Source organism: Macrobrachium nipponense, chromosome 18 (genome assembly GCF_015104395.2).
Source record: "Macrobrachium nipponense isolate FS-2020 chromosome 18, ASM1510439v2, whole genome shotgun sequence".
In the NCBI taxonomy this organism is placed as follows: Eukaryota; Metazoa; Arthropoda; class Malacostraca; order Decapoda; family Palaemonidae; genus Macrobrachium; species Macrobrachium nipponense.
Genome location: NC_087211.1, coordinates 79,574,560 through 79,592,614, shown reverse-complemented (window position 1 = coordinate 79,592,614; position 18,055 = coordinate 79,574,560). Strand labels below are relative to the sequence as shown.

The 18,055-nt window shown below is 36.9% G+C and overlaps 2 protein-coding genes across 3 annotated transcripts in view; both read right to left on the bottom strand.

The window, feature by feature from the left end:
• The window catches only part of LOC135197240 (glutamate receptor-interacting protein 2-like), a 365,022-nt gene extending 358,965 nt beyond the window's left edge, over window positions 1-6,057 (bottom strand). The window contains 2 exon segments of the mRNA XM_064224331.1: window positions 4,831-5,168; window positions 5,945-6,057. The gene's annotated coding sequence lies outside the window, so the exon portion shown is untranslated.
• Window positions 6,058-10,122: 4,065 nt separating this feature from the next.
• Window positions 10,123-18,055, bottom strand: part of LOC135197239 (ras-related protein Rab-7L1-like) — a 62,499-nt gene continuing 54,566 nt past the window's right edge. For both annotated transcript variants that reach the window (XM_064224329.1, XM_064224330.1), the window contains 3 exons: window positions 15,389-15,570; window positions 14,524-14,645; window positions 10,123-12,809 (listed from right to left, as the gene is read on the bottom strand). In XM_064224329.1, coding sequence (XP_064080399.1) covers window positions 12,695-12,809; window positions 14,524-14,645; window positions 15,389-15,570 — 419 coding nt within the window. In that variant the 3' untranslated portion in view covers window positions 10,123-12,694. The remainder of the gene's footprint in view (window positions 12,810-14,523; window positions 14,646-15,388; window positions 15,571-18,055) is intronic.

Sequence of the window (18,055 nt, the reverse complement as noted above, 5' to 3'; positions counted from 1 at the left end):
AAAGGGGAGATCAGTTATGAGAACAAGGTAAATCAACCAATTGTTAAATAAATAAAAACATGCAATTTAGTTTTACGTGCTCTCTTGCGCTTGTATTGAATGTGGCACAGAGATATATATACTTTTTAAATCTTCTGTATTTTTTTTATAATTTGTGTTTATTTATTTATCTGATTATATATATTTTTTTGCTCTGGCAAACTTCCTGCCGAAGTTAACGTAACACCAAGTACTTCACGGTCCCTTAACAGCTTCGCGCCCATTCCCCTGTCATTTTGGGCATGACCCTTGACACGGCACTATGCCCAGAGGGACGAAAAAACAACGCCAGTGGCCCGTTCCCTGATTTGCATGCCTGTCGTTATGCATTTGTAAACTCCTCCATTTGCTTACAAGGACTAATTCCCCCTAATCACGACACTTCGAGTCTGGCAACCTTAGCAACCTTGGCTCCGAACGCAGCTCCACCTTGCAAGAGAGAAAGATGCTTATTACGATAAATACATCGTGGAAATAATAGCTCATAAACATGACAAAAAAATTGGTGGTCACTTTTTGTTTTAGCTCTATTTTCCAAAGTGGTTCAACTACTGCAAAAAATGATAAAAAAAAGAAGAAGAAATAGTACATATATTCACCACTGTTTACATACATATTTGATACTATTACTGTACGATAACCGTGAATAGTTTAAGAAACATTCGAAAAGAATCAAGTTACATTTTAGCTATATTTTCCAACGTGATTCAGTTGCAGTGGTGTACATATACACGACTGTCTAGAGAAATATTTGATACTATTAGTGTATGATACGTAAAGAGTTTACGAAATATTAGAGAAGAATAAACGAACATTTTTAGCTATTTTTTCCAACGTGGCTCAGCTACCTAATAAAAAAATTAAAAAGTACATGTATACACCAATGTCGAAAGGCATATTTAACACTATTAACGTATGATAAACAAAAATGGTTCAGGAAATAATCGAAAAGCCTAAAGAAACATTTATAGAATTAAATGGAAAAAATGCGGGTGCCGAATATCGAGTCTATGTGTTTTAAAACCACCCTACATATTAAACTGACAGAGGTTGAAATATAAATCTGTATGGTTAGTTGTTTTATTTCGTACTAAATGTCTAACGAGATTTAAACAGGGTAGCAGATGTTACAGCTAAAATAGGATTACCAACGAACGGATAACTTTAAATAGAACAGTGCCTGGTAGGCATTGCTGTTGCTCTACTATGGACAAATATATAACCAACCAGCTACACATTAAAAAAACAAAAAAAAAGAAAGTTACTGTCACACGAATTGGAAATTCGTTCCTGACAGACACAATTCGTATCATTCATATATCTATATATATAATATATATATATATATATATATATATATATATATATATATATATAATACGATAAAGCTATAAGCTTTCCTGCGTATAACATTTACATTGAGAACATAACATTTTCCGCCCAGAATAGGTTTGCATGTAGACCTTCTTTTTTTTTTTTTTTTTGCATTCCTACTCTTTTACGATAGAAAACTCCTAATTTTGTATACTGAAAACAGAAATATCTATCTATCTATAATAATAATGATAATATTAATATTAATAATAATTTCATTTCATGACCAACATCATTACAAAAGTAAACATCGAATAGGCGTCAATACGGATTATTTTACAGAATATTCCCCTAAAATATTATCAAGAAAAAAAAAAAAAAACAAGTGAGACCATTGCATAAAACTGTTTTCATTTCCATGAATTTCCATTCAATGACAACGAAATTTGTCGTAATTTTTTTTCTAAGTGTCACGTCAGCACTTCTTGGGTTATGCTTTTACAAAGGCCCTCAAAAACCTTTGCTTTACGCTCGTAGAGACACAAGCTTAAGCAAGATTATGTCTGTGTCCTTGTATCTGAAGATTTTTTCCTTAGGCCTAAGAATCTATTGGCACTGTAAAGAGAATATGAACGGAGGTACAGTAAAAGGAATGAAAGGGGTTGCAACTTGGGGCCTAGGGAATGAACCTCAAGTAATGCTTACAGTGCATCGCAAGTGGTGCACTGACGGCAACACCCCATACGGGGATAGCTGTTATCTTGTTTAAAACAAATAATTGATAAACAATGAGTTAAGCTATATCATACATGAAAGGCCGTGTTACAAAACGTCACACGCAAACAAGCATAGAGAAACTCATTTGTAAACAAAACGACAGAGATTCTGAAACTAACCAAACTAGTAAAACTCTTAGCCGCGGCCCAGAAAACTCAGCCACGGTCCGTAGGTCGCCTAAGTTGTTGGCACCTACAGCGCTGCCGGAAGTACGATTATAGGTAACTTAAACCTTAAAAAAAAAAAAAGAAAAAAAAAATACTGAGGCTAGAGGGCTGCAATTTGGTATGTTTGATGATTGGAGGGTGGATGATCGACATGCCAATTTGCAGCCCTCTAGCCTCAGTAGGTTTGAAGATCTGACAAAGTTTTCACCCGACCACCTCCCCCTTCTTTCGTAACCTCACGACACACACAATCACCCCAGTCCATCTGAGGGGTCATTCGAACGAGATGACTAATTAGAGAGCCCTTAAGGGCCAATCGGCGCCCCTAATCGGGACCGGTAATGAGCTTCCCGTGCCAATTACCTGATAAGTGAAACGCTAACCGCCTGATAAACTATTCCCACCCGCGTCTCAGGAGTTCCTCCTCAACCCTTCGTAGAAATGCCTTAGAGATTCTACAGCAGCAGTTTGGGGAGAAACATATTTCATTTAAGGGGAAATATATTTCACTTAAGGGGAAATATATTTCATTTAAGGGGAAATATATTTCACTTAAGGGGAAATATATTTCCTTTAAGGGAAAATATATTCCATTTAAGGGGGAAATATATTCCAGTTAATAGGAAATATAATTCATTTAAGGGGAAATATATTTCATTTCGGGGGGGAAATTTCACTTCAAGAGAAACACATTTCATTCAAGATCTACTATTTCACTTAAGGGGAAACAAGTTCCATTTGAAGAGAGACATATTTCATTTAAAGAGAAATACATTTCGTTTAAGGAAGAATAGATTCCGTTTAAAGATAATCATCTTGCTTTTAAGGATGACTATATTTCATTTGGGGAGAAATATTTTCAATTTAAAAAGTTATATATTCCACTTAAATAGAAATATGTTTAAAGAGAAATATATTTAATTTATATATAGGTATACTATATATATATATATATATATATATATATATATATATATATATATATTATATATATATATATATTATATATATATATATATATATATATATATATATATATTTTAAAAACATTTTCTCTCATATTCCTCAGGAGTGTTTGTAAGAAAATAACACAGGGAAGACCATAACATCATTTCCTCTTGAGAGGCTCCCTGCTCTAACTGAAAAGCATCTCAGGGATTATGAGAGAGAACGTATCTCGGAGGCGTTGCCTCATCTTATTAAGAAAGGAAGAAGAAAAAGGACAAACTAAACGAAACCCAGGTTAAGGGAGAGAACGAATGAGAGAAATCCTACGTGTTATACAGACAGAAGAACTGAGAGAACTGTGGAATCTGTCAACAAAGGGGAGACATAATTAAAAGGAGCACTTGAGAAGGACGTTACAATATAACTACTTTATTATTATTATTATTTTATTATTATTATTATTATTATTATTTTTATTATATTAAGAAGACGAACCCTATTCATGCGGAACAAGCCCACCAGAGAGGCCACTGACTTGAAATTCAAGCTTCCAAAGAATATTAAGGTGTTTACTATGAAAGAAGTAACAGGAATTCAAGGGAAATACAGAAAGAAGAGACTTCACTTTTAAAATAAAAAAAAATAAATGAATTAATTAATAAACGGATGAATATGTATGGAAATGCAAGGAGAATAGTATTAGAGTAGTAATGCATTACATATTCGCTTGAACTTAAGAAGTTCCACTAGATTCTTAGTCAATCGAAGTATACAATACCATAACAACACGAGTATCAGAAATCAAGAGGTTGGAGAATGGTAGGAGAATGTGGGGGTGGGGTTTGGGGGGTAAGGGGTGGGTGGGGGAGTGGTATCGGCCTAATCACTCATGTTGATTTCACGTTCGAGAGCCCAACTGTCCCTTCAGGTGATCGAACGCTCCTGCTTGTCACAAAGCCCGCTGTTTGAAGGAGCTGGGTAGCTAATAAATTTACAAAGTTAATTCTACCTTGAGTTACTTGGGAACCGATCATATAGACTGTATAAAATATATATATATATATATATATATATATATATATATATATGTATATATATATATTTACACTTGGGAATTGATCATATAAGACTGTATATATATATATATATATATATATATATATATATATATATATATATATATATATATATGTGTGTGTGTGTGTGTGTGTGTGTGTGTGTGTGTGTGTGTGTTCTAATAGCTACACTGATCTCTTGACACACTTCATAGTCTTAAGCCTAGTATATCGATAAAACAAAAAAATTGAAAACGGCAATATCTACCTAAATAAACTCTAGCAAATCAAAGTAGGACCATGGATACGGTGATTTTTAAAAAATCCAAAATAAAAAGAAAACAGCCCCATGATTTATAATATACGAAAGAATTATAACTGATAACAATCCTATCAGAATATTTTCTATCCAATTTACACGAACGCGTTTGACGCCAGAAAAATATCTAAAGCAATAAGAAATAATAATGGTCAGTCAATAATATAATGAGGAAACCTTACATGCAAATTTCCAATGACTGCTTCCTTACCTTGGCAGTTTCTGCAGCGTAGGCCTAGCTGCCCAGGGAAGAAGTTTCAATATTCCTCAGTAATCGTGAATAGGCCTAATAATTCACCACGTATTACCTAAAACACGATGCTTAAGTTTCTTTAAGTAACGTGGAGTGACGTAGCCGTTCAAAACAAGTCTGTTTTAGGTCACGCGAATTAGGCATAATAGTAATGTACTTCATAATCTTGCCGTAGGCCTAAGCCTACTAGTACTACAATGGGGACACGTTGGTTGCTTTAGATTGCTGTAGTAGTATACCATTTTCAAACATTTTCCTTGCACTTCAGAATTGGAAATAGATTAACTCATTTATTTCTGTATAAAAATATTAGTGGATAAAATTATATACCTAAATTATTCATATTTTCTCATATTTGGCACTAGACCAAGATATGCCTATATGGCGTGACTAAATCCAAACACTTTTCTACTACCTATAGGCACTTCTGAATTGTAAACAGATTAATATTCTATTTCATTTACTTTTGCATCATAAGTTGACTATAAATGATTACATGAATGACTAAATTATTAATTTTTTCACGGCATTAGACCAACATAGGCCTAGGTACTATACGACTACTAGTACCTATGCCAGATTCAAATTATTTTCTTTCTTGCACCTCGATACTATAAATATTATTTCATTTTAATAATTTATGTGTAAATGGACTGTAAATTATTAGATGAATAACTGAATTATTCATTTTTTTCCATATCTGTCACTAGGCCGACATAGGCCTATACGAGCGTAATTATCCAACAAATGAAATGAACTTTGGTGTATAACTAGAAACGTCGACGATTATCGTAGGACCAAAATGTCAAAAATAAATTAAATATATTAAAAATACGTAATAAATGTAATTAAATAAAGCACAATTAAGGAAATTCAGCCTTTAAATGAATACACATATTTATCCTTGACTTTCAAATTGACATTTCAACCTCGTGCACTTTCCAATCAACAACAAACGAGGATGCGAGACATTCATCTCCACAAAGCACAAACACTAATGCACCGATCGACGTCGATCACAAACAAATTAGTAATATATATCATTAAATAATCTTGAAATCACATCAATCACTTTATACGGTCTATCGATCCAAGCGTATCGCCCGTATGGATAAGGGAGAACGGAGGAGCACAAAATTTAGAAGTCTTAACGGGACGAGAGGCAGACGCTCACTGACTCTCGCTCTCGGGAACGTCAGAACATTGTTTCTTATATTATTCTTGTCCCCGATGTTGGGTAATGCACGCACACACGAACTCTCTCTCTCTCTCTCTCTCTCTCTCTCTCTCTCTCTCTTTATGTTTTAAGCGAATATACGTTTCGATTGGCGTGATGAGGCTGTAATATTCTCTCTCTCTCTCTCTCTCTCTGTATCTGTCTGTCTGTCTGTCTGTCTCTCTCTCTCTGGTTTATTTACGTGAATACAAATTGGCGTGATGAGGCTGTAATCTCTCTCTCGGTGTGCCGCAAGGTACGGTGTTAGCTGCAATACTGTTTGTTATTATGATTGAAGACATAGACAATAATGTTAAGGATTCGGTAGTGAGTAGTTTCGCAGATGACACAAGAATAAGTAGAGAAATTACTTGTGATGAAGATAGGAACGCTCTACAAAGAGACCTTAACAAAGTATATGATTGGGCAGAGGTAAATAGGATGGTATTTAACTCTGATAAATTTGAATCAATAAATTATGGAGACAGAGAAAGAAAGCTATATGCATATAAGGGACCTAATAATGAGACCATCACAAATAAGGAAGCAGTTAAAGACCTTGGTGTGATGATGAATAGGAACATGTTATGCAATGATCAAATAGCAACTCTGTTGGCAAAATGTAAAGCAAAAATGGGAATGTTGTTACGGCACTTCAAAACAAGAAAAGCTGAACACATGATTATGCTTTATAAAACATATGTTCGTAGTCCACTGAATATTGCAATATGATATGGTACCCACACTATCAAAAGGATATTGCACAAATAGAGAGTGTACAAAGGTCCTTTACAGCTAGAATAGAAGAAGTTAAGGACCTAGACTACTGGGAAAGACTACAATCTTAAATTATATAGTCTAGAAAAGGAGAGAGAACGCTACATGATAATTCAGGCATGGAAACAGATAGAAGGAATAGCAGAAAATATCATGGAACTAAAAATATCAGAAAGAGCAAGCAGAGGTAGATTAATAGTGCCCAAAACTATACCAGGAAAAATAAGGAAAGCACACAGGACATTAATCCACTACGCACCAGCATCGATAATGCAGCGTCTATTCAATGCGTTGCCAGCTCATCTGAGGAATATATCAGGAGTGAGCGTAGATGTGTTTAAGAATAAGCTCGACAAATATCTAAACTGCATCCCAGACCATCCAAGATTGGAAGATGCAAAATATACCGGAAGATGTACTAGCAACTCTCTGGTGTACATTAAGAGGCATGCCTCACACTGAGGGACCTGGGGCAACCCGAACAAGATGTAAGGTCTGTAAGGTCTGTAAGGTCTCTCTCTCTCTCTCTATGTTTTAAGCGAATATACGTTTAGATTGGCGTGGTGAGGCTGTAATATTCTCTTCTCTCTCTCTCTCTGATTTATTTACGAGAATATAGATTGGCGTGATGAGGCTTTAATATTCTCTCTCTCTCTCTCTCTCTCTCTCTCTCATCCTTACTTTTTGTAAAACTCGTCAAACCTTGAGCTCTATAGCTTTGTCAAGCTCCCTCTCTCTCTCTTTCTCTCTCTACACGAAAACTGGTTTCGCTCAGTGTTACTCAACAACTTTTTTCTTATTTTCTTTTCCAAGTACTTCATAATACCTTCATTGTTGAGCGAGAGGATTATTGAAAATGTTATTATAATCTTCCAACGTAAATTTATCACCAAGGTAACGTAGAGGTTAATAAGTCAATGACCTAGACCTATATAGGTAAAGAATGACCTTAAATAACTGGCTGATTGTGGGATATGAGCATTGTTATGCATCGTTATCAGCGGAAGGGTAAGAAAATCTGCTGATTAATCAATTCTAGAGATGTTTAATACCTAATAGACCTACTACTCATTCTTACATAGGCCTATGTGAAGCCTTGATGAACAGCTAAACGGTTATTTACACACGTGACGAAATGACAATTACCAAAGTGAGCGGACGTATGGAAACAAACATTAAATTGTGACCCAGTTAAGTGAAAGGTTCCTGACTGGGCATGCCCTTACCCTCCTCCCCCCCCCCCCCACTATACCCAGCTCGGTAGCAACTTCCACTCTCACTCCCCTCCCCCCCCTCCCCCCCCCCACAACACCCACCACCAATCACCATGACCTCGCCAGCCGGTGCATGAGCAACGGTACTACACAGGTCTGGTGGAACTGCCCAAAACTTTGGCAATTAAACGTTTATAACGGACGAAAACAGCTTTCCCTCTGTGTATAATGGATATTTATGCAATCCATATGCAAGGGACGACGTGTTTAATACGTTCATTTGAAGCAGAAATGTTTATTTATGAAATTTATGAGCAAGAGACGACATTATTCCATCAGGATGACTGAAGGACGAACACTAATAGACTCAAACACTTCATTGGGGGAGTGGTCTTGAGGCCAAAGCTATCGACCGCAAAAGACTCGAGAGGTGTCACTAAAGTCAACATTGCCCAAAAAAATAATGTTTCTACGAACACTAAAAATGGAAAGAGAAAGCTTATAACGACGGTGCATCTCGAACTGTTGCAGATGATGTGTAGTACGATGTCTCATGAAATCAAGAATTCGCTAAACCCAGCCCGCCTATCGCTTGTTGATTTAAAAAGGGGGTGAGGGGCGATGTTAACCTTGACCCCTTGTAATGACTTAGACATCGAAACGCCAGGAATACTTCCTCATTCGCCGAGACCTGGAATAAATAACGGAATATGTAAGCGCCTTATTCCAATTAGGACTAGTTCATGAAGGCCGCTGGCTGGCTGCACGGCTTTGCTGTCAAATAATAGGTGCATTTTATATTTCTTTAAATTGTTTATAGGACCAAGCGTTGTAGTCGACTATGTTTAATCTCTCTCTCTCTCTCTTAGGTGAACTATTGTTACACCAGAAATAGCTCGCGAATCTCGACCTCCCATAACAGTTATAGCTTGGGGTCAGGAGATCTAGGTCTATGAACTGAAACATCATAAACTGGGGTCTATTTCAGTAATGAAAAACAGACAGTTTCTACAGTTTCTATGACTGTTTGCCTACATCAGTCCAGTCTCACTATTCAGACTCTGAATTATATGGCAACAATATAGAACAACCAACCGTGGTAACTGTCTTTAATCGCTCGTACTAGACCTACGAATTAGAGCGGAACTACCTTCCCAGTAGGGAGGTAGCGCTGTCATTGCACCTCACGTGGTACACTGTAGGCACTACTTAAGGATCTTCGCTACTGTACATCCGTTCATATTCTCCTTCTCCCATCTGGCTTTCCTCAAACCTCTCCAATTTGACTGCACAATATTATACAAGTCTTATTGAAGAATTACAACGATAATATCATTTAGGGGACGATAGTGCCGTCAGTTCACCACACGTGGTGCACTGTAGACATTACTTGAAGGGTGTTTGCAGCGTCCCTTAGGCCCATAGCTATACCCACTGTTTTTTTAAGAAATATGTTACCTCCTTTCCACTTCCTTTCTTCAATGTTGCTGTTCAACCTCTCTAAATATTATCTTAAACCACATATACAGATTAGCCCCATGTTTTCAATGTTCTCCACAAAATCAAACTTAAAAAAAATAGCTTTTACTTAAGTACATTACGTTGAATAACCTAAAACTTGCTGTAGTAGATAAACTCATATATGCGTTTGACGTAGTGTGTGCTCCGTTACGCAATACGAACCAGTTAATAGTACTATGTGTAAATCACAATGAACTGAATAAAGATATTCTGAAGAATGTGAAGGAAAATGAAACACACCACTTTAAGGCCTCACGGTACACTGTCATATCCAGCTTGATCTAGTGGAATCACTACATTATCTTACATTTGAATCTGCTTTTCGAAACATCTTTTTGGCTTGTCTATTGCCTATTTTTGGAGCACAAGCATCAAGTTCTATCTTCTGAAATGGCCTCTTCTTTGGCCTCTGACGCCAAAGAAGTTTGTGCAGAAACTCCACAGTATTATGTTGTTTTCTTTGTTTACTTTTTTCCCAACAATTATAGCATTCTTTCGGGTGTGATATAGGAAACTTGCAACAAGTGATACAACTTTTTATTTCTGTTCGAATGTTACTTGTGTCTATAGTGTTACAGAGAATCAAGGCAGACCAGGTTTCAGCAATGCTACAGAATGAACTGTCTCTTAGCACAGAAGAATTTCCTTAACTTACACTCGTCTGTAAAGAACACTGAGAGGTGCAAAAATACAAAAATCTCCAGGGCACCAAGGATTTCTGTAGCAGGGAGGGCTGTAGTACAGGAATGTATTTATAAATGGTTGGTGGTACATGTGGTTCGTGCCCTTGACTTTGACGAAAATGGAAAATCTTACACAGAAGACTTCTTTTCTTTGATAAAATAATGGTTGCAAGCTGTAAGAAATCTATAGTCGGTTTGGTTTGATGTGTAGTTTTCTGAAATCATAAGAAACTAGAAAAAAAATACATGTCTTAGTTTGTAGAATGCTCTGTAACATTTTCCATTTCAGTGAATGAAGAGGGCCTGCAACTAGACAAAAAAAATTACTTTTATGTACTATTTTAACTATTTATCCAATCTACTGAGAAAAAAAATTAACACGATTCCAGGCTTACAATGTACAGGTCTAGTCATTCTTAGTCTAAATTCTTAGATGGAAAAGGACTTCTCTCTCTCTCTCTCTCTCTCTCTCTCTCTCTCTCTCTCTCTCTCTCTCTCTCTCTCTCTCTCTCTCTCATTCTTGATATCTATGAAAAAAGGTTTAAAACCTATAAGACCCAGAAGAAAACAATCAAATTAGCAAGGTAACAGTAATGTAGGAAAGAGCGAGACACCCTGATACTAGCGAAACAAAGTAAATAGCAATTTTAAAAAAAATCTTGTGACCTCCTCTAGGGCAATGAACAGCCTGTTGCTTATGGTTAATATATACACAATGGTCATTTCTGAATGCGTGACCTCCTGTTGGGGTCAGATTCAACTGGAAATTGTGATAATCAAGGACCTTGATCCTAGAAACCATAGTAAAATTCTCTTCAGCAATGTCATATAGTACTAGCACTTTGCATATCTTGTGACCTGCTGTAGGCTCTTAGATATATGTACACAATGGCCAGATCCAACTGGTATATCCGCGATAAGCAAGGACCTTTAGCCTAATGACCGCGAGGAAGATTCACATCAGCACAGGAGTATTGTAATGAAAACCCTTGATGTCTGTCTGTAGGGCTACCAAGTGAGATTGGAGCCTGTGAATAGTCTCACTGGTTCAGAGAAAAGACTTGAGCCTCCTTAGCTAACCGAGTCTTTCTCTGAAGGTTTAAGACGGTGGAACTCTTTTTATGTCTTTCAACATTGCCAAGTAATCGAAGCTACGAAAATGTATTCAACTGAAAGGTTTTACGAAATGAGTTTTTGAAGCGTGAATTTCAAGTCAATGAACCCCTGTAGGCTTGTTTCATCATGAATAAGGGTTTATAGTACTTTGAACGTTCCACTTACTATACTCTCAGAAGCCAAACTATCAAAGAGTTCCACATACCAAGGGTTAAAGTGAAACGTTTCGTATCTATGACACCAAAAAGAACCATCTTTCATTTCGTCTCAATCCCTAGGCTCATCCTCCCCTTGGGGAATCCCAGATCTCCCAGTGGTTATGCGATTACAACGACAAAATCAACTTCGAAACCAAGGGTAAATGTATTAATTATTAATAATAATAATAATAAAGAAAGCTTCCTCTTCAAAGTTAAGTCTATCTAAACATACAAGACCTTAAATAATGACTTAGATTCACACAGTTACTTGTATAGCTTATTTCCTAGTGAGAGTATGGCTGAAACGGCTGTGTATACCAAGAGTTGATAAGTCGTGATATCTATAACGGTGTGGGATATTTCTTCAAAAGCAAAGGCAGCGCGAAGCGTTTATATAAACAGCACATGAAAGCTTATACTTCAGGATGTCTTTACCTTCTCCTTCATTACTCACCTTCTGAAAACCAGCCAGTTTTTACCTTTTTGTAACGAGCCCGCACAATCTCATTGTCAGGCTCCTTAAGGCATAGAGCAGGAGAGTGTGATGTGCGTTTGAACCACGGTATAATCTATATATATTTATATATATCTTATCTTGCACAGCTGTGAGGTGATTTCCGTGGCATTTGACGTTGACATTTTCCAACCGTCTTATGTAAAGATTATGAAGGGCAACTGGAAATATATATATATATATATATATATATATATATATATATATTATATATATATATATATATATATATATATATATATATATAATCAAGAACGACTGGATGAAATGCATTTAGTACCATAAAACAGAACCGGTGTAACATTGGAACGTCGTCAACGGTATGCTTACTTCACGCTACCCAAACATACAGAAACACACATACAAAGTATCTTCGTCTGCCGTATCTGGAAAACACAAACACACACACAAACAGATGCACTCGACGCGATGTGACTGTCCATCATAACCAACCGACATTATAATAAAAAGTCTCTCGTTTTACGAAGTATCCGTTGCTTTGGAAGGCCTTTAGGAAGAGTTACGAGGTAACTTGTTGAGCAAAAGGATGATGATGACGAGACGAGACGATGATATTATCATCAGCAGTAACAGGAACGCTGTTGCTCAGGCTCGGCTGGAGTCAGTCTCAGCGAAGTCTCGTCTGAGTCTTCGTCTCGGTGGTTCTTCTGCTTCATCATGACGTCCACCAGAAATCTGCGGAGAAATATGAATTAAAATGCTTAGCGACGTGAAGGTTTTGAATAGCAAAAGCGGATTAAGAGACCAGCCATTTCCTCCTGGTCTGATAAGATTGAACCAGTCGGTCTGTGAGGACAATAAACAAGTGAAAAAATATAATACTGTACGAGCTTTCAGCCACGGCCTGGCCTATATCGTTGCCAGATGCACGATAATGGCTAACTTTAACCCTCGATGAAATGAAAACTGCAGAGGCTAGAGGGCTGCAATTTGGTATGTTTCATGATTGGAGGGTGGAGGATCACCATACCAATTTGCAACCCTCTAACTTTAACCTTCAATAGAATAAAAATAATAACTGTTGAGGCTAGAGGGCTGCAATTTGGTATGTTTCATGATTGGAGGGTGGAGGATCACCATACCAATTTGCAACCCTCTAACTTTAACCTTCAATAAAATAATAATAACTGTTGAGGCTAGAGGGCTGCAATTTGGTATGTTTCATGACTGGAGGGTGGATGGTCACCATACCAATTTGTAACCCTCTGGCGTCAGTAATTTTCATGATCTGAGGGCAGACAGAAACAGCGCGGAAACCTAAAAGCAAGTCGTACCAAACTCAGACAATTTTCATTTGGTAAAACTCTCCAAGAAGATGAACAATCACTTAAAAATCTCTGTGACAAAAAGCCAGAATGTTTGAACAGTTGACGATACTTAACAAATATTAACTTATTAAATATTTAGGCTCATTTACAGAGGGCCAAGATAAAGATATCCAGTATATCATGGAATGTTGTTTTAAGAGGAAAATGTTCAGTACATGTGTTTTTATAACACAGCTGACTAACTGTAAAGAATCTAGTACCATATCTTTTAAAATTCATCTGATAAATCTTCAGACTTATTTAGAGAAGGCCAAAGAGAAAACGTTTAATACAGCATCATGGAATATTGTTGTATGTGTATATAGTACCATTTACAGCTGACTAACGATGAGAAATCTAATACAATATCTTAAAAAACAATTTGAAAAATCTTTAGGCTTATTTAACAAAAGCGCCAATGGAAAAATACGCATAGTATAGCATCATGGAATGCTAATTTCTGTGTATATTCAATTCACAGCTGTTGTTAACGATCAAAACACTAGCATACGTCGAACATTTGCATCTGGTAAATATTTAGGCTGTTCTATGCAGAGAGCCAAGTTGAAGATGATGCAGCATCATGTTTCATGTGTATCTACAATTCTTTCACCGGTAAGTAGCCCTACAGATGAAGAGGGCTAGCCCCATTTCGTGTCACCAATTCTCTCTAGTCCAAGGTCTAGAGAAATGCTACATAATTTCTGTATATATTTAACTCACAGCTGTGTTAACAATGAAAACCCTAGTACCATACGTAGAACATTTGCATCTGGTAAATATTTAGGCTGCTCTGTGCAGAGACCCAACTTGAAGATGATGCAGCATCATGTTTCAAATGTAAAGTATATCTGCAATTTTTTTCACCAGTAAGTAGGCCTACAGATGAAGAGGGTTAGCTCCGCTTCGTGCCACCAATTATCTCTGGTCCAAGGTCTAGAGAATGCTACTTCCACTCACAGATATATCAACCATGTATCACCAATCTATCACCCTTTTAGCATTACGGAAACATGGCAGAAGTGGCGACAACCTCCCTCAGCTCTGAATCCAGCCAGAGGCAAAGGACAGTGAACCCTTACCTCATGGAGTCTGTGACCATAAGACCCTCTTTCGCGGACGTCTCCGTCCAGCCGGTGAAGTTGTGGTCTTTGTAGAGCTTCTCAATTTCCAGCTGGTCTACCTGTCTGTGCGGTAAGTCACACTGGAACGGAGAAATAAGGGAAATGGGTGAATAACATTGGTGTTTCTGTACCAGTGGTGAAATGTTTGTGAAATCTGGTCTGAGTCACAGGTCAGCTCTGAGAGAAAGTCGGTTTTAAAGTACAGAGGTATTTCCAAGCATATTATTATCATTATTATTATCATTATTGATTATACAGAAAATAAACCCACATTCATAAGGAACAAGCCCACCAAAGGGGTCACTGACATGAAATTCAAGCTTCCAAAGAATATGGCGTTGCATACTGAGTGTACATACTGAATAAACATACTATGTGTACGTACTGAGTATATATATTGAATGTACATACTGAGTAGGAATACTTAGTACACACAATGAGTATATGGAATGAGTGTCATATTGTGTGTAAATAATAAGTATACATACTGAGTGTACTACATACTGAGTGTACTACATATTGTGTAAACATAGAGTATACTACATATTGTGTATACATACTGAGTATACATACTAAGTCCATACACTGAGTGTACATAATGAGCATAAATTCTGCGTATACATACTGAGTGTACATACTAAGTACACTAGTGAGTATACATACTGAATGTACCTAATGTGTATGCATACTGAGTAAACATACCGAGCGTACCTATTGCGTATACATACTAAGTACTTATACTGAGTGTCCATACTGAGCATAAACTGTGCATATTCACACTGAGTACACATACCAATCACACATACTGAGCATAAACACCCACCTTGTTGGCGAGCAGCATGCAGGGTATAGGACTTCCGTCCTCCAGAGTGCACTTGGAGTCGACGTCCTTCTTCCATTTGAGTGTATTGAGGAAGGAGTTCCTGTTGGTGAGGTCAAACATGATGATGCAGCCCTGCGCGTCCTTGTAGTACACCCGGGTCATCCACGTGAAGCGTTCTTGACCTGCAAGAGAGTGAGAATGAGTGAGTGACCTCGGTTATTTTAATGCTCGCTTGTGTTATTCCCTTGACCTCGGAAGCTTCTTGAATTTCGATTCAAAGGTCCTCACTGTGGTGGGCCTGTTCTATATGAATAGGGTTCACCTTCGGAATAATCATAACTGATGTCGCAATACCATGGGACACCATAGCTGAAGGGAAAGAAAGGGAAAAAATGGATAAGTATCAAGACCTGAAAATAGAAATAAGAAGGATATGGGACATGCCAGTGGAAATTGTGCACCCATAATCATAAGGACACTAGGAGGCATGATTCCAAGATCCCTGGAAAGGTATCTGGAAAAACTAGTAGATGCCGAAGTAGCTCCAGGACTCATGCAGAAGAGTGTGCTCCTGGAAACAGCGCAAGTGAGAAAAGTGATGGACTCCTAAGGAGGCAGGATGCCGTCCGGAACCCCCCAACACTATAAGTACCACCCAGTCGAATTGGAGGACTGCGATAGACCAAAAAAATAAATAATAATGATGATATGGGATTGCCAATCATGGATGCTCACCCTTGGGTGAATTGTCAATGGCTGTCTGCAGTTCAGTGATTTTACTTCACCCTGCTCAATTATTATTATTATTATTATTATTATTATTATTATTATTATTATTATTATTATTATTAAATCAGAGGATGAACCACAATCATACGGAACAAGTCTTTACAGAGCAGAATGGGCAGAAGTGACAAGCGGAGTTCTTCAGGGTTCTGTCCTTGCCCCACTCTTGCTTTTGAGGCCACTGACTCGAAATCCAAGCTTTCAAAGAATATTAAGGTGCTCATCTGAAAGATTTCACAAAAGATAACAAGAAATGCAGAAAGAAGAGATTAGTTACAGGCAAAAGAAAAAAAGTCAGCACTAATCCCAGTGCTCTTACTAAAGGTGATCTCGAATCCAACCAGAAAGAGGGAATTTCTTCATTTATTCCCTTTCGGATTTCAAGACTTTGTGTATTAGCTATAAAAAAAAAAACTTTCCCATGAACTTCAAATTTATGAAGACCTTTATATTTGAAGAATAATAAGGCGTGATCCGACCCCCAGCTTACTTGGAGCTTTTGCTAAAATCTATGGTCAAATAGCGCAGTTTCACCAACGAAAATTAAAATAGATATGTTATATTTTATTAGAAATAATTGTTCTGTACTGTTTAACCTGCACATTATTCATTTTTTACCTTTTCACTCTGACAAATAAGTCATAAACATCCTATTCTAAAATTCCTGCATCTTTAACTCGAAGCAAAACACCTTTTTCAGACCTTTTTTTAGGCTTTCCCATAGGCCTTTCCTATCCCACCACCACCAACAACAACGACAAAGCAGTTCATAGGCTTACTCCCAGAGTAAGCGAACAGAAAATAACGTATATTTATTCCAGAATCATTAAACAGAATCATACTTTGGGTTCTGATTACAGTACAAAAGGGATGATGTTTACAGACTGGGATTGTTCCAAGGTAGGTAGGATTTGTTGTGGCCATGACTTATTCCTAGGTCATTTCGTGATGTCAGGACTCTTTGAAGGATTATGTGAAAGGATTAAGTCAAGTGCGTTTGTTTGTGTGTGTGTGTGTGTGTGTGTGATAGCTCCAGATGCGGAATATAATAAATAACTACGTATTTCTAACGAAAAGTAGATCATTATGAAGCAAAAATGAGAGGGAAACTTAAACCTTTGTACAAAGGTTTAAGTTTCCCTCTCATTTTTGCTTCATAATGATCTACTTTTCGTTAGAAATACGTAGTTATTAGTTATATTCTGCATCTGAAGCTATCTCATACACACACACACACACACACACACACACATATATATATATATGTGTGTGTGTGTGTGTTGTGTGCGTGTGTGTATGTATGTATCCATGCATATTTATGCATGTATACACAAGAATTTCGTTTGATAACCAGTACAATGTACCTCGGGAAGAAAGCAATTATCACATATAATTGGGTGGATTATAAGTGATACGTATAGTGAACTGAATATTAGATTAAATCTGTGGCTTAATATTTGTAAATATAAAAGATTTCCAGGTGAATTTGACAAAAATGCGTATGTAGTTTCAAACGGCTGTGTGTGTGTTCGTCAGTACTGCCTCTGTAGTATACTGTACGCATATTTGTGACTTCTAATACTATGTGTATCAGTTCTTCGTCAATGGCTTGGAAATAAAATCGAAACCAGTCAGGACCTACACCCTGCCTCTTATTTTTCACCTGTGGTGATGTGTGACAAATGAATCACTTGATATATGTATATACATATGTACATATATAGATGTATATATATATATATATATATATATATATATATATATATATATATATATCGAACTACAAATGTCCTTTAATATATATCTAATTCGCTCTACCTCGGAATTAATATATTTTCATATATGTTTAACCGAGGGGGAATTTATTAAGCGATAATAGAG